Consider the following 24,300-nt stretch of genomic DNA (forward strand, 5'->3'; position numbering starts at 1 on the left):
TTTATTTTGTATTTTGAGTCAGGGTCTCACTCAGTTACTAAAGCTGACCTTGAACTTGCAATCTTCCTTCCCCAGCTTCCAGAGCCACTGGGATCATAGGCATGTACCCCAACACCTGGCCCAAACGTTAAAGTTTCTCCCTCCATTAAGACATATTTTTGCAACTCCACCAGCAATGTAAAAGTGTGCCTTTTCCCCCACATCCATGCCAACATCTATTATTGTTTGTGTTCTTGATAACAGCCATTCTAATTGGAGTTAGATGAAATCTTAGAGTTGTTTTAATCTGCATTTCTTTAATTACTAGAGTTGTTGAACACTTTTTCATGTATTTATTAATCGCCTGTATATCTTCTTCTGTAAAGTGTCTGTCCAGTTCCTTGGCCCATTTTTTGATTGGGTTCTTTGAATTTTTGGTATAAAGGTTTGTAAGTGCTTTATAAATCCTGTAAATTGGTGCAGCCACTCTGGAAAGCAGTGTGGAGAATCCTCAGAAAACTTGGAATGGACCCACCTTTTGACCCAGTTATCCCACTCTTCGGTTTATACCCAAAGGACTTAAAATTAGCATACTATAGTAACACAGCCACATCAGTGTTTACAGCAGCTCAGTTCACAATAGCTAATTATGGAGCCAACCTAGATGCCCTTAAATATAAAGAAACTGGTATATATACACAATGGAATATTATTCAGTCATAAAGAAGAATAATATTATGATATTTGCAGTTAAATGGATGGAACTGGAGAATACTACTGGAATAGAGGGATAGGTACTAAAATTAATCATGCTAAGTGAAATAAGCCAGTCCCCAAAATTCAAAGGCCAAATGAATGTTTTCCCTGATAAGTGGATGATGATATATGATGGGGGTAGGGGTGGGGAGGGATGAGAGAAGAATGAGGGAACTTTATATTACATAGAGGGAAATGAGAGGGAGGGGATATGAAAAATGGTGGAATGAGACAGGCATCATTACCCTGTGTACATGTATGATTACATGAATGGTATGAATCTACATCGTGTATGACCAAAGAAATGAAATGATGTACCCCATATGTGCACAATGAATCAAAATGCAGTCTGTAAAAAAAAAAAAAATCCAATACTAATAAAAAAAGACATATTAACGTAAAAGTCTTTAGACTAACGAGAGGTTTCAAAAGTCAAAGACCAAGGAATCTACATGTTTCTTTATGAATTATGGTTAAAGATAAATTTACAAAAAGTTTTTATGTAACTCAAATGAAGCTGACTATCACAGGGACCCAGAGGCATCACTAACTGAGGCCTACTGCCAGCAAGTCAAAGGGCACAAGTGCTGTCTACATGGGGACCACCTTCATTCTGTTCTGAGTGGAAGCATTCAAAGCTCACAGGTGACAGTGAAAAAATACAAACTCATCTCTTCTGCAAACAGAAGTACCTGCCTACTTGGGGCCTTTAGCACAACCTTCACATGAATAGGACATAGTAAATTTCTTCTGATACCTAAACCTACATTTAGAAACAGAATCATAAAAATATCATTTCTACTCTTCTTGTCCATAAATTTACCCATACAAAGTTCAACTTAATTATATGCTTTCTATGATATTGGATAACCCTGACTTTGCAGAGAAATTGCATTTACCCATGATTGTGTTTTTTTTAAACCTGATCAACACTAAACACAATAATGTGCTCTTTAATAATTCATCTCAATTGAATATCATGCCTTAGCAATTGGGATTTATATAGTTTCTTGTGTGTATACATTTGTCTAATTTCATTTGAACAAAAAGTTCAAAAAGAAAAAAAAAGTAAATGCCATTGTGTTCCTGACTTCTGATAAACAAAACTGCTGAAAGTGGGTACAGGCTTGAATTAAAGGGCTCTCTTAAAGGGAGTATGAATATGATAACATTTTTTGAAGGGAATTCAGATTTTAATGTAAAAGGGATTTAGAAAGAAGAAAGACATAAAACTAAAATGTCGCTCCTTTGATATTGTCTAATGAATTGTGACCTGCTCTAGCTGAGGTGGGCTATAAGTACACAGTATGGTCAATGGGCAGCACATTTTGCTTCTCTATATAATGAAAATTACAAAATAAAAACAGCAAGGAAGTAGTGAAAAAAGGGGGCTGTTAGAGAGAACATCCACACAGAAGCTTGCAATTGAACATTACCCCAAAGCTAAATTTACACTTTATCAGGAATGTTGTGAGTCTTTTGATTTTATAATCCCTTTCTGTCAACTCATTAGTTGAAAATCTGATAACATCTTGCATTTGACAAAAGCCATTTGAAGACTGAGAGTCAACTCTGTGAGGGAGTTTTATATAGGGAATGTGACTTTTCCCATTTGAAAGGAGGATTTACTCTACCTTTAGCTGGAGCACCAGGTCCATTCGGTATTTACCAAGAGGATTTATGTCATTCAGAATCAAAGCAATGATGATATCAATCCCATTAGATTCATGAGTAGCAATACAGGTCTAGAAAGCAAAATATTTGTAAAATAACCTTTTATTTACAACTTGAAAACACTAAATATAATAGGACATAAAACAGGAAAATCACCTTTATTTTTTGACCTCTAGAACATAATTAAGATTTAACCTTAAGTATTTGATTTATTATTTTGTGTGGAGTTTATTAATTGGTTGGTATTAGTTAAGAGGTTTTGGACACAAAACACTAAGAGAGAGAGAGAGATACTCTGTGAAGCACCTGTCTTTTAAAATGAACTATTTTCTTTCAGAATTTCAAAGACCTCTGGTGAAGTTAAACACTCTTCTGGCCAATCAATTTTTAATATGGCCATCAACAGAGGAGCTCTTTAAACTTACAGTTTTAAGATTTCACCCATACTAAGAGAATATGAAATAGAGAGATTTGTAAGTAAATTTCATAGGACTGATGTAGCACTTTAATTTAGTTGTTACTTAATGCTAAACTGGTGCTGAGAGGTGTTGCTGCATGTGCTGGAGAGCAGCAAAGACAGGTGATGTGGGACTCTCCTAATATTCGGGGGAACACACTGTCAATTATGGTGATTAAGGGAAATGTTTGGCAGATTTCTTAAACCTGGGTGATCCATAGAGAGATTTTGATTGGGGAAATTACATACAACATCCTGAGACATAAATATGCACATTTTGAAGGTAAAGATCTGTGCTAGGATTCTGAACTTAATTTTATAGAACTTAAAATCCCAGAGGTTTGAGGGCTAAATTCCTGAGACTATGTAACAATACAGAACCTTGCCATGGAGTATGAAAAAATTGAAACCCTGCTTAGTTAAATGAGAAAGGGTAATATCAAGACAACTCTGACATGACCGCTTTTTAGCATGGGTCTTATTTTTCCTTCATACAAGGAAATTTTCACTCCCCTGGCACAGAGGAAACCTGTTTTCTATCCACCGTCCACATTATTTCCTTAGATTTTTCTGCCCATGAAATGTTTACTAAACTTAAAGGGAATCTATTTGCAGTCCATTTCTAGAATTTGCTAGCAACCTTCCTTCCTTCCACACATTTTCAGAACATGGGGCATTATATGTGGGGTTTGAGTTATTTTATTATTAGTTTTTACTTTTAGAACTTACTTGGTGTTAATAAATTATTTTCAAAACTCAATTTCACCATTTCCATAAGACCATGAGTTGGGAACATTCTTACAGACTGCCCATGAAATACTAATAGAAATGTGAGACATACATATTTTCTATTTTAGATAGACATGGCTTTATCAACAACAAAATCAAATCTCTAAATTTGTATATTTTTCCTTAACTTAAACATCAACTGTTAGATTTTCTTGTATCATTGCCCTAGGAAATTGAAGCAGAATCCAAAAATATTCAGGGTAAAATTCACAAACTCTTAATGTGTCATATGCATATTACAGAGAAGGAAAAATTAGCCCTATAACAAATTATTTATGTCAGTTATTGTCATGTTTTACTTGTGCACATGTTTTATGTTATTTACATGTTTTATGTACTTACAATGTATACGTGTGTGAGTATATGTTTCCACATATGTACATGTACACATAGGCACTCTGTGTGTGTATATATAATTTTCAATACGAAAACAAATTTCTTTTTCTCATTTACATTCTGTCAACCACTGATGTTTGTTTTCAATGGTTTCTTTAACATTTATATCCAGAAATGTCTGTGATTGGAAAACGAACTGTGTAAGCCTGTGATGGTAACTCTACAAAGCTTGTGTGGATGCAAAAATATCATCTGGCTCTTTTTTCCTCTACTCACCAAAGGTTAATGTCTTCTCCCACAATGTGTCCTTGATATCCAAAACAAAAACAGAATCAGAGACATACATTCTAGAAAATAGTACTGAACTTTGTGCCACCCTCCAAAATTAATACAGTCAAAAGAGCACTCTATTTAGACTCAGAGTCTAAAGTCGTGAGTTTTAGGAATGACTCTACAACTAACCAATTCTGGCACTCTGAAAAAACTGGGAAGTCACTTAATCTCTTGAGTCAGAACCCATTCATCAGCAAAATAGGAGCAATAACATTTCCTTCATAAGTGAACTGTGAATATAAAAGAGAGAATATACACTACCCCCACTAGTGGGGCAAAAGGAAATTTATTCTACGATCCTGGAAAGATTCACTAGAGATGAAAACTGAGCTTTGGGAAAGAGACATATTTTACCTTTTCTTCAGTAATTCTGACTTTTATCTTGAACGTTTTCATGGGAATTTGCTTTTACGATGAAATTAAATAAAGATATGGCACAGTATACACTACTCTATAATTCAGTCTTTGTATGTTTTGTTAGGAAAGTAAAAATGTCTGGCAAAGCAAGAAGAAAGATCTTTCAAATGTACACAAAGGTTGGCTGCTTCCTTAACTTGGCCCTTTGCTCATGAGTCATGACTGCTTTTGCATGAGGAACTGCTTTCACAATTACCTGATTTTCATGGCACGGGCCCTGGCAATACTCGGTCAAACTCTCCAGGGTCTGATTGACCAGTGCTACATTCTTCTCATTGATGTAGAGACCCAAAAGGCCCAGGCCGCCCGTTGTACTCCCACAAATGCAGTCCAAAAACTGGAGGGTCTCACAGACAAGGTTGTAATTTGTCTTGTTGTTTTGATTTCTCAAGAAGTTCTGAGGACAAAAGAAAATACATCAGAGGAGTTTAAAAAAAATAACTACTATGCTAATGGTTTTCAGTTCTCTCTGTATATATGTTTTCCTAACTCATAAAGATCCCTGAGGTAGTGTGGGAAAGTGTTCCAAATTTTCTCTTAGGTTTAAGATAGGAAAAGGTCTGTAGGTTTTAGCTCAAGGATCTGTATCGATCAGTACAGTTCATAATGAACACTGCTCAATGTCTTTATTTTAAAACTATATAGTGAGGGAGAAATAATAAGTATGAAAAGGAAAAGAAAAAAAGTAAATATACAAAGAAATTCATTAGAGAGAGAAATCATCAAATTTCAAGTGAATGGTCCCTGACAGGTAGTGCAATGTCATTGTTTGTTCACTGTAAATGATACAACTTGGAAGCATTATCAAAAATTTCAAAAAGTTACACCAAATCTATCTACAAAGAGGTTGACTATACACTGCTTATTATAGAGAAAACTCTTATCAGACCCATGGCAAACTGACTGATTTAACCAATAATAGTACATCCAAACCCAGGTATGTTGTGAAGATATAAAATGAGGCACATCAGTATGTACTGATAGGCATAACCTAACAATATGTAATTTAGTAATAAGGTTTACTAATAGATGAAAAAGTAAATTGGAGAATACAATGAAATGTTTATTTTCTTTAATAAAAGGTTTGCATACATATCAAAGTTTATATGGGCACAAAAATTTCTACAAGGAAACAACCTATTAATAGTAATTTTCTTTGAGGAATAAGCCTAGTGAAATGGTAAGAAGGAAGGAAGAGTTTTATATCTTATTTTAATGCATTGCTTATATTTATTATTTTAATTAATTTATTCATTTGAACTTATTTCTACCAGTTACTCTTCTTAAAACTATTTTAAATGTAGCAATTTCCTGTATTGTTGGATCCTATACTCCTATCAGGAAAGTGCCCAAATGCTCTACAATCTATTTTATATTCCATATATCTGTGCCCTCCATTGACAGACTAGTTGGGTTAGGACAAGCATGTAGGCACACATCCAGTACCCTCTCTCTGGAAGGAATGCTTCCTGATTGGCCTGCCAACCATGTTGTAGAAGCTCTCCCCAAGTTGTGATGGGATGATCCACAAGAGTCATGATTTCTAACATCTATAATTTCCAAGTTTCTCATCCCCTTGGAGGACATTTAGTCCAATATATCTGAACATAGCATCTCCCACAAATTCAGAAACCCCTGCACTCTAGACCCTCACCAGAAAACACAACTTCACACTCTGTTGTCTTCTACTGTGAACAGGTGATCTTAGAAACACCTGTAGTGAAAATGCAAGGTGAGAGGCACTGCAGACTTCAGCCACTTCTACTAGGCTTCATTAACGGAATCTTTTGCCAGCCATACAACCTGGAAGTGTGGCTGGCCTGGCATGATGGAAGGTGTGCTATGCCTGAAATGGTCTGCTGACTGGATCCTCCTCAGGTAAGCATACTCACTCACCTTCAATCAGGTCAATCAATGGTTTCAACATTTCCTGTGGCTTTGCCATGGGACATAACAAATAATGCAAAAAAAAAAAAAAAAAAAAAGGGTCTAAATTCTTGGGCATCCCTGAGCTCATCTGTCTAATGACAAAGCACAACATAGCAAAGAAGATACCAAAACATAGGCTGTACTCATTTACAAGGGTATCAACTTTCACTGATATAAAAAAAATTCTTCTCTGTATTAAGTTTGTTTCTAATAAAGACATAAAACATATTCAGTATCCTTACTCAAGAAATATAAATTAAATTGGAAATTATGAGAACCCCTGAACTTTATAAAATCATGAAAGGTATAGATGATACCAATTTGACCTTCCTCAACAAATGCAAAAATACTGGGACAGATGAAGCCTGTTGAGGATAAAAAGATTTGAGTTGTGGGTATACAGGATGATAATGTGTGTATCTGATTTTTTCATGCATAAAGGAATTTTCTTCTCATTTTTCTTCACTGATATAAAAGTTTTCTTCAATTTCAGAAAAGCATTGCTGCTTTTATTGATTATCTCTCCAAATCTCTCTCCAAAACTATGTGTTAGCTTTATTTGAGTTTAATTACTTATAACCACAGGCTTATTCTCAGCTTTCACACAAAACAGAACAAATACCTGCAGCTCCCGGTTGTGATTCTCACACAGTAACTGAAGAAATCTCAGGATTGGCTGCATGATGGCAATTGCAGGACTCATTGTTACTTCCTCTGCAGATTTTTCCTCCGCGTTTCCCACCTCTGAGCCTGTGCACATAATGTCTATTTCTGGATCCATTTCTCTTCTGTATACACAATATGCTTTAGATGTTGCCGAAGAAGCTTCTGTTAATTGCCCTTTCATACCCTCTTTTAAATGTAGTGATGAATCTCTTACTGAAAATAAAATAGTAACTCTTATATTTCTGAACTATTTCCTTTCTAAGGAAAGAAAAAAAAAAAAAAAAAAAAAAACCAGAGACCCAAATTCTCTAACAACTGTTCAACATCTCTAGTAATAAGAGAAATGCAAATCAAAACTACCCTAAGATTTCATCTCACCCCAATTAGAATGGCGGTTATCAAGAACATAAGCAACAATAGGTGTTGGCAAGGATGTGGGGAAAAAGGTACACTCATACATTGCTGGTGGGGTTGCAAATTATTGCAGCCACTCTGGAAAGCAGTATGGAGATTCCTCAGAAAGCTTGGAATGGAACCACCATTTGACCCAGCTATCCCACTCCTTGGCCTATACCCAAAGGACTTAAAATCAGCATACTACAGAGATATAGCCACATCAATGTTCATAGCTGCTCAATTCACCATAGCCTGATTGTGGAACCAACCTAGATGCCCTTCAGTTGATGAATGGATAAAGAAACTGTGGCATATATATACAATGGAATATTACTCTGCCATGAAGAATGATAAAATTATGGCATTTGCAGGCAAATGGATGAAATTGGAGGATATCATGCTAAGTGAGATAAGCCAATCTCAAAAAACTAAAGGATGAATGATCTCGCTGCTAAGCGGATGAGGACATATAATGGGGGGTAGGAGGGGTTAGCGTTAGGGTTAGGGTTAGGTTTAAGGTTAGGGATAAGGAGGGTGGTAAGAATGGAGGAAGGAAGGACTGTATAGTGGGAAAAGAGGGGTGGGAGGGGTGGGGGGGAGGGGAAAAATAACAGAATGAATCAAACAACATTGCCCTATGTAAATTTATGATTTTTAATTAAAAAAATATTTTAAAAAATCATCTGACAAGAGATGCAACAATTTCCCAGAAGGGATCTGAGGTGAGAACTAAAAAGTTAACATTTGCAGTGGAATATAAGAAAAGATTTCAATCCTTAGCCAATTTTAGGATTTTCTGATATTATATCAGAAACACACACACACACACACCTATGAATTTATGTATAAAAGAAGGAAAAATATGACAACTTTCAAAATGTTAACATCTCTATGATTTGTATTTAATATTGTGATAATTTTGTTATTTCAAATGCTAGGATTTTTTTGTTAGAGTTTTAATGCTACCGATTTTGTTCCAGATCTTAAATTTTCATGGTTACTCTAAAGGTTTTAGGAAGTTGTTCTTTACCATGCATGTCACAAAAGCCAAACAGTTTTCATGTCATTGGTTGCTTTACACTGATTAAGCCCCATTTAAGTTTGGTCCTGCAGGGCCCATGACCAGGACTCTTTATGGGTGGAAATTCACGCTCAGAGCCACAGAGGCAGTATTAGGCCAAGATAAAGGAGAGGGCAAGGACAAGAGAGGCTTAAATGCTACGTCGCATTCTCTTCACGATCCTTTCACTCTATTCTCCCCCAGAGTCAAAGAGTTCTTTACCTCTTATTCGCGGGCTGGATGCCATCAACTCACTGTCCTCATCCCTCTTTTTGCTTCCTAGATCAATGGTGTTCACTGTCACTGTTGATCTTATCTCTTTCTGAGCAGCCTTCATTCGATCGTACAGAACTTTGAAGAATTTTTCTGACTTTTTTTGTTCATGCAACTGCTGGTAGAAGGAACACTGCAAGAAAACATATTTTAAGGTATCAATACCCAAGAGGAGAAAAACAGTTGTTTTTATGCTTAGAATAAACACAAGTATTACAGCTAAAAGCATGCATTTAATGTGCTACCCATAATTACTTCATAAATTGACAGTCTTTCAGTCTCTTGTACTAGTTAATGAGAACTAATAATAGCTAGTATTGATTTAGCACTATCTACTAAAAACATATTTTAATATGCTATTTCAGTTATTCTTACTGATTATATATTTTTTAAACTATAAGGTTATTGTAAGAAGTTGTACGGAAAGAGTTCTTTGATTTTTATATTATTTTAAAGTCACACATTGATTGAGCACATATTTACTGAATGACTACTATATGACGGCCCTATGCCAGTGCCAAAGATAGACAAAAAAGGAAAAGTAACCAAAATCCCTGGCCTCATAGGTTTGTAATCTAAAACACAAGCCATAAGTCCAATGATTATCCTGTATAAAATATGAGTTTATGTTATGAAGTTATTTTTCTCTTTATCTAAATTACAGTACATTTAATTTAGAATGGTTACCATGACAACCTCACTCATAGGAACCTACTGATAAATAGGCACTAAGTTTTTTCAGTACTCATTAGTTACATTGCTTCACATGGGGTCTAGGACAAATCCAACTTAAATCCTGCTCTATAATGAATAATGATGTAGAAAGGATTCAACATCAAAAATATGATAAAATTATCTTAGTAAGATGTGGAAATACTGAGACTTAGAAATATTTACTCTAATCATTGTTTGATCAATGTCTTATCAAAGTAGCCAGAAGAGGTAAGAGATAGGAAAGGTGATGTACTCCAGAGATGGCAGAATTTGAAATGGGGGGAGGGGAATTATAAGCTATCAATAATAAACTATGACACAATCACAACACAATAAGAGAAACAGTAAAAAATTAATGAAGATAACAATCCTATAACTATAGTAATAAAAAGAGATTTATGTAAGTTTAACAAGAGGCAGTGTAAAGAAAACATATATAAACAATTACTTGATCAAGGAGAACTCTCCATATTCCAAAATAAGAATCTAAACAGACCATTTTGGGGAATTTGACTCTTTTAGATATGCTTTCCTAAAGGAGTCCCTAGAACCACAACCCACAGGTCTTGGGACATGTGAGATTCTAAAGGCATCGGGTCTTGCAATTTCCTATGTGGGCAAAGCATATGCACAGTGCAGTTGTGAAGCAGGAAATGCCTGCCCCGCCCACACAAGAGGAAGCTCCCAAGTAGAGGGCTAGCAACCCTCAAGGAAGCCAGCCAAAAGTCAGAGTAACCATAGCAACTGCAGCCCAACAGCCAAGCTGGTTCTGTTGGTTAAAAGAATAAACACAGCATTCACAGATCTCTATGGTCCCACAAATTAAGCTGAAGCTTAAGTCCTAATATTTTTAAAACAATATGGTTGAAAGGCAGAAGGAGGTCCCAATATATTAATGAGGGAGATACAGAAATGGTGTGGCTCTACTGAAACAGAGTTTTCCAGTTTATATAGATCTTTTACATCACATCGTGGATACCTTCAGTCCAACAGTGTGATGAATGAGGTGCTCTTTTGCCAGTTTATAGATAATTAAGTGAGATTCAGTGAAGGTAAGCAACTTGCCCAATATTACATAACCAGTGAGTAAGTAATAGAGGGAGGATTTAAATCTAGATATTCTGACTCTAAACCACTAAAATGTAAAAGAGCAATATAAAACAATAGCTCGTTCACATACACAACACCAGGGTTTAAAAACCAGGGTTCTACAACACTGAAGAGCATGAGTTTAAGAAGAGTAAAAGTATGTTTCATATAATCTCAACAGGTAAGGATTTCTCTTACTAAAGGTATTGTTTTTGCTTGGTAAGTATCTTAGGGGGTGGCAGAGAGTGTGAGGAGAGCTAGGTTATTGTTAGGCACCAAAAGTAATGGATACACACATCTGTGTGACAGAGGAAGGATTTGGTCCAAAGAGGAGAGGCAGACTGGAAATGGAAGGGCTGAGAAGGGAAGTAAAATAATGAACTAGAGACACAAGAGAGGACAAGGGCATGATGCAGGGTGAGTCAGTCAGGGATACTTCCCAGGGCTGAGGATATAGAAGGTTGTTTCTAGAAAGGAGATGTTTAATGTAGCTAAGAGTACAGAATCTGGAGTCAGACTGCATGGGTTGGAATCCTGACTCTACCAAGTAGCTGTGTGAGTTTGGGTCTGCTTCTTCCTCTGTAAGAATTCATGTTGCCTCATGGGTTTTTTTGAGGATTAGCCAATACATATAAACCACCAAGAATAGTGCCTGGGATTTGCTTGATTTTTCTCTTTCCTATTGTTATGATTAGTATTTGAAATTTAAATATAAGTTCTATCATCTCCCACCAACCAATCTTTAACAAAGTATGTCAAATACATAAATTGACTTATAAAATTAGGAGGGTAGAAATTAATGAAGGGACTCTGATTCATAACTTAATGACAGAAGGAGGACTGTCAAGACAACCCATGAACTAAAATGCAGGATATTGGTGACTAAGGAAACTGAGAATGTAAAACCTCCAGGGGACTGACAGGAATCTTGGGAAGGATGTATTTCAGTCTGCAAGAGGGCAAGGTAGAGAATTCAGGCTGATATCAACAAGATCTCTTAGGGCCAGAAGGACAGAGATGACATTCAGGTGACACAATGATTTACTTAAGTGAGGAACCAGACCAGGGGAAGTCCAACAAATGAGATTGTGATAGGTCATGTTATAAGATTTTTACATACAAGTGAAATTTAATGTCCTTTCATCAACAAATATCCATTGAATAGCTGTAAAGGACTATAGATACAAATAAGAGGACCTGATCCTCTACATAAGAAAGTTAAAATTTTATTGGAGAGGTAGGATGCAGAGCAAATAAAAAAGAAAAAATAAAAACACAAACAAAAAAAGATAGCAAAAGCAAAGCAGCAAGTAAGAATTAAAAAAACAAGTGCTATGGGAACTCAGATAAGGGAGTAGTTGCTGAATGCCCCAGCCACACAGGAAAGACTCTGAAGAAGACAGAGTTTGACTGGATCCATTTATAAATACATTCACTTGTAAATTTACTTGCAAACTCTTAGGGTCAGATATGGTGCCAAACACAAAGATGAACATGTGGTCTCAACTTTTAAGGATTTTAATTTATTAGACAGAGCCTTAAGCACACATGAAGAGGTCCAATAAAGCAGCAGTACTGCTAAAGATGTCTGCAGGTCACAGAGGGCCATACAGCAACTAGGAGTCAGTTCTTCTCAATGGAACATGGAAGTCAGAAAAAGCTTCCATGAGAAATCCATTGAGTTGAAGAGCAAGCAACATGAAAAATAACCCATTTTTGGAACTGAAGAGTTTAATACAGCTGATGTGCAAGAGAAAGGAGAGAGGGGAAGAGGGAAGTTGGAAAAGTTGAAAGGATTCAATAATGAAGATTCTGATGAACTAGAGTAGGGAGTTTGCCTTTGTTGGGCAGGTAACCACCAGAAGCAGGGCAATAACAGGTTTTGGAAGAAACAAGGAGAATGATTTGGAGAAGGGCAAAACTGGAAGCAAGGATACCTCTTGAAAGGCTTCTCCTCCCAATTCCGCAAAAGATAAGAAGGATCTGTCAGGGGGGCTGGACAAGCAGGGGTTGAAAATACAGTATGGATAGGAGAGATATAAGAGGGCAGAACCACAGAGGATGGTCATCCATGGGGATGTCCAGGAAGAGAGCAAGGGTAAGTTAAGGTGAAGGCTGGGTTTTGGTTTCTGTGCAGACAACTGAATAGATGCAGTGCCATTCATCAATAGGGACAATGCACAGGGAGGAATGGGCATATGGAGAACAACTGTGGATTCCATTTGGGATGTGTTGAGCTTAAGATATTTGTTTAACATCTTCTAAAGATCTCTGGAAGATACGTAGATGCAGCATGTAGGACGACAAATGAATTAACTGAGAATCATCATCATAGAGCAGAAATTAAAGATGTGAACATGAATGAGATTTGGTTGGGGATCAAGTAAAATAACAAAGGAGGGTCCAAAGAAATTTGGGAAATGTCAGGATTCAGGAGTTAATCAGAGGAAGAGGAAACTTCACAGAATACTAAGAAGAAATGGTAGAAGGTAGGAAGAGAAGCTAGAGAAGTGGGTATCCCAAGACTCAAACAGAAAAAGTCTCAAGAAGAAAAACAAAAGTCACCAGTAACAAATGCCACAGAAATATCAAGAAAATAAGGACTAAAAGATGTTTTGGTTCTGAAGGAATCTAGGAAACAACTTTCCAGGAATTGAAAAGTGGCATATGCAGTTTCTGACTGGAGCTGGCTTCTTCTCCAACAATATATGAAGACATAAGTAAGAACAAATATGCACAGAAGATGAAGGATGATCCCATCTGATAACCCTCAGTGGTCCAGAGAGAGGAATCCAGAACATAATATTAATGCTAAGGATTGCTTCTAGAGATGTCAAGAAATCTTTCACTCCTATCCTGTACATTTAATGGAGTAGCCTAGATAATTCTTTAGAAAGTCCCAGCTGAATATCTGGTAGGAGAAGATGAGATAATTTCCAAGAAAACCCACTCAAATCCCTCCATTACCTCCTGCTTCAACCTCCCTCAGAGGAATCTGTGCTGCAGCTTTAGTACCATGGGAACCTTCAACACTCTTCTTTTTTCCCACTAAGAAATATCATTGTTTGGAGATTGTTTTGTTTTTGTTTTTGTCATTGTGCCATTTGCTGTTCATGAAGCCTTTGTTCCTAAAGCTGCAACCATTGGATGTGTCATATGGTTAAAGTTCCTGTTGTTCAACATATTCAATGGCTAGCTACAGCAAAGTATCCCAGATTGAATTAGATGTGACTTCTGCTTGCTATGAGGAGGGACAGTGGATTTTGGACTCCAATTAGTTGCAGTTGTACAGTTTTTGCTCATTTACTCAGGCAAATCTAGAAAGATCGGCCTTAAGCAGCAATGCTGGAGGGCAGCGTGTGTTTTCTGGGAACACTTCCCAGCTCTCAGGCTCACGCAGCACGTTTGCCTGTGAGTGTGGAGGGGCCTGTGTGCAACCTGGCAGGAGTTTCAAAGGGAAGGGTGTACCTTCTGGAGAAGGTGGTCAGATTCTTTGTGTGCAGGTGAGCGTATGGCTCACTGTAGTGAAATTCCTGGTCTAACGTCAGTTATGTTTCTAAGGATGTTCTGCTTTATGGAATAATTTGTGAAGTTCTGTAGTTTTTACAACCAATTAAATAAATTTATAAGGAAAATGTGAGGCTTTTCTTTTTGTTTGTTGGTTTTGATGACAAGTAAACGCGTAATACAATAACAAATGTTATGCCCAGGATTGATAAACAGGCACCTGTGTTTGTGCATTTCCTCCTTCAAGCAAGGCAATGCCAAGTAAAATGCCTTCTGAAAAAATCCTGTCGTTTTTGGTGTTTACTATAACATCGATGACAAGTTCCGATGCACCCTCTTTATCCAGCAGACACTGGATGTCAGACATTGAAATCCCCATCTTATCTGAATCTTGTCCAGAAAAACTTCCTGCAATTAGGAAAAACAAACAAACAAAACTTAATGGCAGACATTGTTAGCATGCAATGTTTTCAAATCCTTACAACATAAGAATATTTATCATTGAGACTTTTTTCCTACATAGTTAAATATAATGAAAACTGAGTTGAAATTACCAAAAGTATAAAAATGAAACTCTTTGCTTAATGTCAGATACCTGTACTTAAACATAATTAAATTGTTTTGTAAGAAAATAGAAAAAGAAAAATAACTTTATTTTTGTCCTTGATTTATATACTTAATTTACTTATTTTTCCAAAAATCACAAGGCAAAATCAACTACAATGTTCAAATCTGTTGTTTCATGAATCCCAAACTGCACAGATTTTTCATTTTTTTTCTTTCTTTCTCTTTGTGTGTGTGTGTGTGTGTGTGTGTGTGTGTGTGTGATTGAACCCAGAGCCTTGTGCTTACAAGGCAAGCACTCTACCAACTGAGCTATATCCCTAGCCCACAAAGGTTTTTAATAGTACATTTTAAATTAATATTTTATATTTGTGCCTTTATGTAAAATACAATAGTAACACTACATTTAAAAAAATGTCATGAAAATTCTAAAATGGAAAAAAAAAAAAAAAAAAAAAGAGAGAGAGTGAGAGAAGCCTCACCTCCCACTTGTGCAATTTTGGCATAGTTTCCTGACAGATGTCCATTCATACCAACTCCATAATCACCTTTGAAGTATCGATTCAGGAGTATTTTTCTTAATGTGCTACCCTAATAAGAAGATAGGAAAATGATAGTTATTGTTTCTTTTTCGAATGAAAGTGGAAAATGTCAGTATATTAAAATGCTGCTTAAACTGTGTATTATAGAGGATATTAAGATATGGAATTTTATTAAACACATACATTTATTAAAATGAAATAATAAGAACAGTAAATGTTATCAATAATACATTTGTTAAATCAGTGAAACAATTTTACTTGCTAGTTTCCTTTTTCTGTTATTTCAAAACAAAGCTTCCAAATTTGTATGACTTTATCTAGATAAGATACCATCTAAGGAATTATTTTTATAATGTGTGGAAATCTATCAAAATGTCTGCTGGATTTTAGGATTTGAAAGTTTTGCTTAACACAGCCTGGGTCTCTGATCTCAAGACAGGGAGTAGTTTTGACCTCTGAGATTTTTATTTTTTATTTTTTTTATTTTACAGACTTCATTTTGATTCATTAAACACAAACGGAGTAAAACTTTTTGTTTCGATGGTTGTACACAATGTGGATTCACACCATTTATGTAATCATATACGTACATAGGGTAATACTGTCTGTCTCTCTCCATCATCTTTCCTATCCCCCCACCTCTCCCCTTCTCATTTCCCTCTACACAATCCAAAGTTCCTCCATTCTTCTCTTATCCCCCCACCCCCCCCCACTCACATTATGTATCATCATCCATTCATCAGAGAAAACATTTGGTCTTTGGTTTTTTGGGATTGGCTTATTTCACTTAGCATGATATTCTCCAATTCCATTCATTTACCTGAAAATGCCATACTTTTATTCTTCTTTATGGCTGAATAATATTCCATTGTATAAATATACCACAGCTTCTTTATTCCATTCGTGTATTGAAGGGCACCTACGTTGGTTCCACAATCTAGTTATTATGAATTGAGCTGCTATAAACATTGATGTGGCTGTGTTACTGCAGTATGCTGATTTTAAGTCCTTTTAAATTATATATCAAATAATATTTTCTAGGCAAAAAATCATAAATGTGTGCTAAAATAATAATTTTACTTCTCATAACAAATGAAGGAGGTGGGAAGAAACTTGCAAGTGATGAAGGGGGTTATAACATAGACGAAGGAGGTGGTTTCACAGATGTACCCTAATTCTAAACTCATCAAGGTATATATACTAAATATAAATAGATTTTTTTACATGTCAGTCATACCTCAATAAAGTGACTTTAAAAATAAGTTTACTTATTCCAGAAATAAAAAAATAAAATAGAGTAGAATATACTAGAAAAATCACAAACACTATAAAAAATGGAGCTCCTAGTGTTGGTAAGAATATCAGTAGTTCCTAAAGATAACACAAAATAACAAACACCCCAAGAACTAAAATACAAAGACTTAGTTAGAAAAGCTTATTAAAAGAGTTGGAAAAAACCTGGGTATACAGTAGGTACTCAGAAATTAAGCTTAAGGACAATAAGTTATATTCAGACTCAAGAAGTTTTACTCAAAAGACAGTGAGCAAAAGACTTAGTATTTCTTTATAAAACATGCAGTTCAAAAATTCCTAAGTCTCCAACTTTGTACTGATTGTAGGATGCTTTATATATAACATTTTAAAATATAATTTCTTGCACATGTATAAGAAACACAGCCAGGCTCTATGACACACATCTGAAATTCCAGTGATTCAGGAGGCTGAGGCAGGAGGATAGCAAGTTGAAGGCCAGTCTTAGTGACTTATCAAGACCCTCTCTCAGAAAATAACCAAAATAAATAAATAAATAAATAAACAAATAAACAAATAAAAGTAAAGGAAGAAAGAAAATAAAAAGAAAAGAAGGGTTGGGGATGTAGCTCAGCGGTAGTACCCCTGGGTTTAACTCCTGGTACCAAAAAAAAAAAAAAAAAAAAAAAGAAGAAAGAAATAACTCCAAGTGTCCTTTAGAGTTGTTATTAATTCAATAGAAAGAGTGGTTTAAAAGTACTATTTAAAGAATGCTTGTTTAAATTATTTAAATTTATACAACTACTGAGGTGTCACTACCATTCTGCAAGAAGCTGATCTAATCTCTATCCTTGATTACAAAATCCAGGCCTTTTCCCATTCCTGCACAGCCCTCCCCCAAGCACACCTGTCTTTATGCTGTGATATGGGGCTCTTATTGCTCCTTCTCTCTCACACTTTGGTTGTCTTTCTTTCTCTAGTTCTTAAGGTTTGCCCTCAGTTCTTTCACTGTGCTTTCCTCCCCAACTGCCATTTTATCTGATCCTTGGTTGCACAATTGCTTCTGAAGATCTAACAGCCAACTATGTCTCCTCCAGCCTTGACCTTGCTCTCCCCTAAGCTGCTCATTCTGTTTCCACTTAGATTTTCTCATCTCTGTCTTGCCGTTCTATGGGCACCTCAAATTCATTTTTCAGAATGGCATAGTCGTTCTCTGTTAAATATGCTGTCCTGTTGACTTTTGTTTATTTTAAAGAAACAATAATTATTATGGTCATTTAGGCTTCAAATTTAAGGAATCATCTATTTTCCCCCCACCTCAACTTGACAATGATTTGTGTCTTCAGACATTATATTTTAACCAAACTGAACTATGTGATCATTTCTCAAAGTTTTCTATGCCTTTCTTGGCTCACATCATTACCTGTAAACAGGTCCTGTCTTCCTTCTTCATTCTACAAATGTTCATCAGGTACCGACTATTATAGGCATTATCCTAAGAGGATAAGATATGATCTTCCTCCTGAAGAGTTTACAATGGGCTGTGTGCTAGGTCTCAAGGAAACACAGCAATTGACTCTGAGAAGGTTTCTCATGCACTTATGCATTTCTAAGTCATGCTCATGGAACAGAACTGACTTGTGCATGATGAGCAACAAACATGTCCTAAATGCTCTGTGCCAGGAATTTTAGTAGATACTCAGTGACAGCAGTTGCTTATCTTTACAGTGACTTTTATTGATCAATACTTAAATTCTTAGAATGCAAACACCTATAATGGCTTCTTGTTTCATGTTTTCTTCCTTGAAGACCTTTTGACAGGAGTGTAGTAAGGTTATGACTAGTCTTACAAAAAGTAGTGAGGTTTAAGAGCTATTCCCCCACTAAATGCAACTCTACTCTTCCTTAGAAAACCTAAGAAGGGCATCTAGAGGAGACAAGAGAAATGAAAATGGTCATTACCTGTGGTTTGTTTGTTTGTTTGTTTGTTTGTTTAAAGAGAAGGTTCTTTGAGTTGATTTAGTACTATATGCCTGAAGAACAGTCCTTTCAAAAGGGAAAGAAAAATAAAACATTTCTTTGGAATCAAATGGGTTTTTCCTGTGTATCTCATTATAGCAGAAGGAGATGCTGCAGAAGAACCCCATTAACTATGGGGTTGAAGTTATAATTGGGATGAAAAACATGAGCTCATGTGAACTGAAGTGCTAGTTTGTGCACAGGGTAGCACCGTTTGCTGACCTAATCTCACCCCCACAGATCCTGCAAGATATCATTGGTGCATCTCTAACGAACAAAGTGGTCAGGTGGGAAAATCCATGCCTCTTTTCATGAAATTGCACAAGACAAATTAGAGTTGGTGTCCGGAAGAGAACCTGAAGTGAGTAGGGATCCTTGTGAATCTACTCCTGTTTTACTCTCTGTAAGGATCTTACTCACTTCCTTTAATCATCCTACTCCAAGAACCAAACCAAGAAACAAATATCATTTTACTAAATAAAAAAGAAGAAAAAGAAAACTGCTTCCTACCCTTTAAAAATGCCCTTTATCTTGTTAGAAGAATAAACTTTTTAAAACGATAGAGTAGAACTGTACCACAGTAAACTAAAATAATGCTCATATTTGTCAATATCTTAAAATTTTCTTCAGGCAATTAAAATCATGAGTATCAGAATGATAAACCTCAAAATCAAACGAGCAACATCCTTCTGATGCAATTCTAGCCTCATCAGAATATTTCTAACTATTCTGTGTAACACTCAGAATATCTAGAAAGGGTGGGTTCCCTGTATCTCTGTTCTTAACTCTGCAACCACACTGCCTACCTTCAAATCCCCTCCATGCCATTAACTAACCAGGGGCTCTTGCGCAAGTTACCTTACCACTCTGGACCTCTCTCCTTCAAGCAAATGAATTTTTATAGCACCTACCATCACAGGGTTTCTCTAATGATTAAATAGTTAAAATTACACAAACTATTTGGGACAGTTCCCAGTACATACTCAGTGCTGTGTAAGTTTTATGTATCTGATGCTTTCCCTGATAGTACTAATATTATCCAAATCATAGAAGAGCTTACAACTTCATGCTTTTGCACATTTTTCTCACTTTATAGTAAACCTTCCCACAAAAGTGAAATAAAGATATAACAATGAAAAAAAAAAAAAAAAAAGGTAAAGATAACAAAGGAGAAATTGTCTGAAAATCCTAATTTTTCCAATATTAATCAGACCTTGGAATTAGATGTTTGTGAGCTAATATGTCAAAGTCAGTCCAAAGCATGCATATATTTCACTATATAAAATGTATCTTATGAAACTTCAACTAAAGTTGAAAAAAAATTTACATTGGTTCAAACGTAGTTTACAGCTAAGACAAACTCTGGTGCTAAAACCAAATGAGGTATAAATGGAACAGGATTCCATGCATCTTAAGCATTCTCACTTAAGAATGGAAAACTCCAATAGTGCCACATAACCAGTTCCAGCAGAACTGACTTATGTTGTCATTTATCAAGTTCTGATTTGCTGGATGAGAAGCAATCCTGTGTCAGTTTGCCTTGGGGCTTCCTGGTGGCCTGCACTGCTTGTGATGGCTTATTGTGGTAGTTGCTTAGATGTGAGTCATTCCCTCAAAATTACTTTAACTCAAATAAAGTAATTGTAGAACCCTGGTCAGAAATTCTGGTGCCAACACTGTAAATAATTGTCTGGGAGACAATTTAGGAAATTTGGGAAAGAACTAAAAGCACATTAAGCCATTCTGAAAAGAATTCTACCACAATTGAGAAGGTCTACTTCTGTACTGGTTGTTCAAATTGAAAATGAATTCCTGACTGGGCCTCCCACAGAAGGTGTCTTTGTTGGGTTAGGCCAACTAGCAAGGAATGTTCTTTGTAGTCTTTTCGGTGTCAGAGTCAATCCCAGGCCACAAGGCACTGCTTTTAGCCAACGTCTTCATGTGAACACATCCCAGATGTGCTAAATGCACTGTAGCCAAGATAACTAACAACCACCTTCTGAAATTACAACAAAATATCTCCATAAAAAGACATCTTTTGTGGCCAAAGAAGTCAGGCTGACAGTCTGTGAATATCTAGGAGAATTGGTTTTTTTCCTGGCCACTCCCTGTTAAGTTGAGTCCAATGTATCAAAACTTAAGCAACTCCAAAGTTACTGCCTTTCATGGATGGAAAGGATAATAAAAATTTATTAATCCTAGAAAGGACTAAAGATTTTCTTTTGCTTTTGAGAAAGCATAATATTGTTTGCCTTAACAGAGGTTAATAGCCTTAGGAATGAAGACTTCAAGGATGCAACATTTGAAGTACTGATTACACATCTGTTCCCATCCCTTTGGGGAAATGCACTATTTTTTTCCATTGTGGACAACATAATCACAACATTATGAAAAAGTGACATTGTAACCAGCAGTCTAAAAAACTAAACCCTCAAATGAAAATTCAAAATATAATAAAAATTATAAACTAAAGATGTTTAATTCAGGATTTTTCCTTAAAGATTATTGTTTAGTTACTAATCAGCTTGATCAAGATATGCTAGGAGGGATTGTATGTGTCTCTAGTGTTCACAGTCTCATTTTAACATTAAAATGGGTAGTAGCATAATTAGTGTTTCCATAACCTTTTGGTTTAATGACAGTATATCTGATTAGGTATTTTCCCACATTTGAATTCCCAGCAGGGAAAAGGTACATATTTCATTTTAAAGAAATTAATTTTAACAACTGCATCCTAATGGAATTATATCAGGCCCATCATTATAATCAACCACCTCTTTAGGGAACTGCTTTGAGGTCATGTGGTAAATTTCCTATAACGTAGCTATCTAATGGTTTGGATGTCTTGGTCTCAGTCCAAGTAGTGGATGCCAATCTCTTTCTCTGTTCCTCTTGACCAGTTTTTTAAAGATGAGAAACAAATTTCAATAGCAGTTGTTATATATATTCTAAAGATGCTCTTCATCAGCACAATGATAATCATTATAATCCTGAAAAACATATGGATGCCTCAACAATGCTAGTAAAGGAACTTACGAAAAAATAAAAGACTGGAAAATTTTAGAACCAATTATTCATATACCACAATGAAAGTCTACTTCCAAATTCCTTCCTTCCTTTTTTTTTTTTTAATCATAAAGACATTTGTTACATTTCTACCATGTGTCAAGAACTAGTATAAGGGGTACAAAAAATAATTCTGCATCATGTGCTACAGCAATGCTTACATATGTACAGCTCAGATATACAGTTCTGTTTTTCAATGTAGATAATCCTCATTAGACCATTTGATTCCATTTGTGAAATTTAAATGTTCGAATGTTATCATGTTTAAACATGTTATTGATGATGCTGAGTATGAGTGACTTCAGTAATCACTGCAGGTTTATCAGATATCCGAGCCTCAAGACAAACCGGGTAGCTGAGAAGGCTTTATTAGGGAATGATTCTGTGCCCCATAAACAATGAGGAATAAAGAAAACTGTATTTATTTTATTTGGTGTATAATAAAAGTCTCTCAGTATTTGAATTCCAGGAAGTATACTGAATGACATCAAACTCTCCCACCTCAACCATTTTACAAACAGGGTCTGTTTAAATTCAAAAGCTAAGGACTTATGCAACCCTTCACCAACAGTTCTTGAGAATGGATTTTATTACTTGTATTGTTTAGTTTTCTGAGTAAGCAATATTCATCTCATCTTCAGAACAGAATGGTAAAAAGTTGAGAGGAGAGTAAACAAACAGAGATGTGCAGACCAGCTAGGTATCATTTCCTTATTGAAGAAACACTACCACACTCACACGTTGTAAATCACTCTCTCATAAAATTACAGTCAACTGGCAGTGGCACACACCACCAGAGTTAAGCCCATAATCCCCTGGTACACAGCACAGAAACCTACCAGAGTGCTATCTGTGACTTGAAAAAATAGAGTCTCTGCTGCCAGCGTGAGCATGTGCATTCACCAAAGGCTGAGGAAAATGGAATTTCAAGTAGTAATTTCAAACTTTCTGCAGACGGTTGCAGTGAGTTCAATAATGAACTCAGTTTACGGCAGGTCCCAGAGAACTCAAAAGGAGAAAGCAGAGAAGGGAGGAGGAGACAGGAATAAATGAGAAAACTGACATTGATCTGAATAACAATATGAACTGCAATGGGGCAGACGACTTCCTCTTGGACAACAGGAAAAGGCCTATTTAGTTTGCTGTGTTAAAGCTCTGTCCTCAGATGCTGGGTGACTCTGTTATGTTTCCACAATCATTCTGTAAAGATGGATACATGGATACAACTTTGGAAGGTGGTGTGACAGGAGGTGAGGAACAATACCTATAAACAGGTAAGATCCTGCTCCATATTTACTTCCTGTCCTGCTCTATATTTACTTCCTGTTTTGTGGAGTCTCTTGCAGTCCTGGAGCTCCAAGCTGTGATCTCCTGGTCTATAACTGAGAGAGTGCAGCTCACAGGGTTGTGAGAGGAGCACCTGGCTGAGGAGAGCTGGCAAAGAAACAATGTAGGAGAAGACACCCCACCACAACCCCCCCCCCCCCCACACACACACACAAGCGAGCAAGGGAGAGAAAGACCTCACCCTTTTCCCAAAAAATACTACAAAGAAATTGTGCTTAAAAGACAGGGAGAAAACTAGCACTTGTATTACTTATCAATCAATGCAAATATCTGACAAAAAATAGGAAGTTAAATTTTAATAAAATCAGAATAGTTTTAGAACCTCCTCACATAGGAGAAAAATATTCATGGAGTCTGAAATGAAAAAGAATTCTACACAGCTCAGCTTAAATGGATGTATCAAGAATTAAATAATATCTATATACAGTTTAATATATAATAAATTCAATTTATAAAAGCTCCCTGCATTGGAAGACTGATACTTGGGTGGCATGGTAATATTTTGGAGACCAGTGCAATCAGTTCAGATCTGGGTCCAGCACTTACTGGCTTTGTGATAGCAAGAATTTTATATAATTGCCCTGAGACTCAATTTCTCCACCTCTGGATAATAATATTCGTACTGAAGGATGAAAAATTCCTTTTTTGTTCTTAACCATTTAAGTGCTAAGTAAAAGGATGCCATGATATTTTATTTAATGATTAAAGAGAAATAAGCTTCCGTCTGGAGAAGATTTGCACAACTGATGACATATATGGGGTACAGCAATGTTCAGGGCCAAAATGACCAGCATAACTTTAGCTGCTGACATGAATACTCGGTTCCAACCTTCTACAAATGAAAAACAGCATTAATTCTGTAGAAGATTACTTTGAAGCCAATGTGATCAGTTATAGTTCCATAAAAATAATACCTATATGTTGGGCTTGGGTTTGTGGTCAGTGGTAGAGCACTTGCCTAGCACATGCAAGGCACTGGGTTCGATCCTCAGCACCACATTAAAAAAACGAAATAATTTTTTTTTAAAAAAGGTATATAAAAAAATTAAAACCACCTATATGTCAGTTGGTTTCACCCATCCCTGGTTAATGTACAAAGCATATTTCTTCAGAAGAGAATTTAGATCTGCTTTCTT

General features: G+C 36.1%; 1 protein-coding gene across 2 annotated transcripts in view; it reads right to left on the reverse strand.

Annotated features, from left to right (window-relative positions):
• The window catches only part of ITPR2 (inositol 1,4,5-trisphosphate receptor type 2), a 525,070-nt gene that overhangs the window by 141,468 nt on the left and 359,302 nt on the right, over window positions 1–24,300 (reverse strand). For both annotated transcript variants that reach the window (XM_079139251.1, XM_079139250.1), the window contains 6 exons: window positions 15,422–15,530; window positions 14,596–14,783; window positions 9,015–9,198; window positions 7,293–7,549; window positions 4,938–5,138; window positions 2,370–2,480 (listed from right to left, as the gene is read on the reverse strand). In XM_079139251.1, the coding sequence (XP_078995377.1) occupies window positions 2,370–2,480; window positions 4,938–5,138; window positions 7,293–7,549; window positions 9,015–9,198; window positions 14,596–14,783; window positions 15,422–15,530 (1,050 nt within the window). The remainder of the gene's footprint in view (window positions 1–2,369; window positions 2,481–4,937; window positions 5,139–7,292; window positions 7,550–9,014; window positions 9,199–14,595; window positions 14,784–15,421; window positions 15,531–24,300) is intronic.

This window comes from Sciurus vulgaris (assembly GCF_902686455.1).
Source record: "Sciurus vulgaris genome assembly, chromosome: 5".
NCBI classification, from domain to species: domain Eukaryota; kingdom Metazoa; phylum Chordata; class Mammalia; order Rodentia; family Sciuridae; genus Sciurus; species Sciurus vulgaris.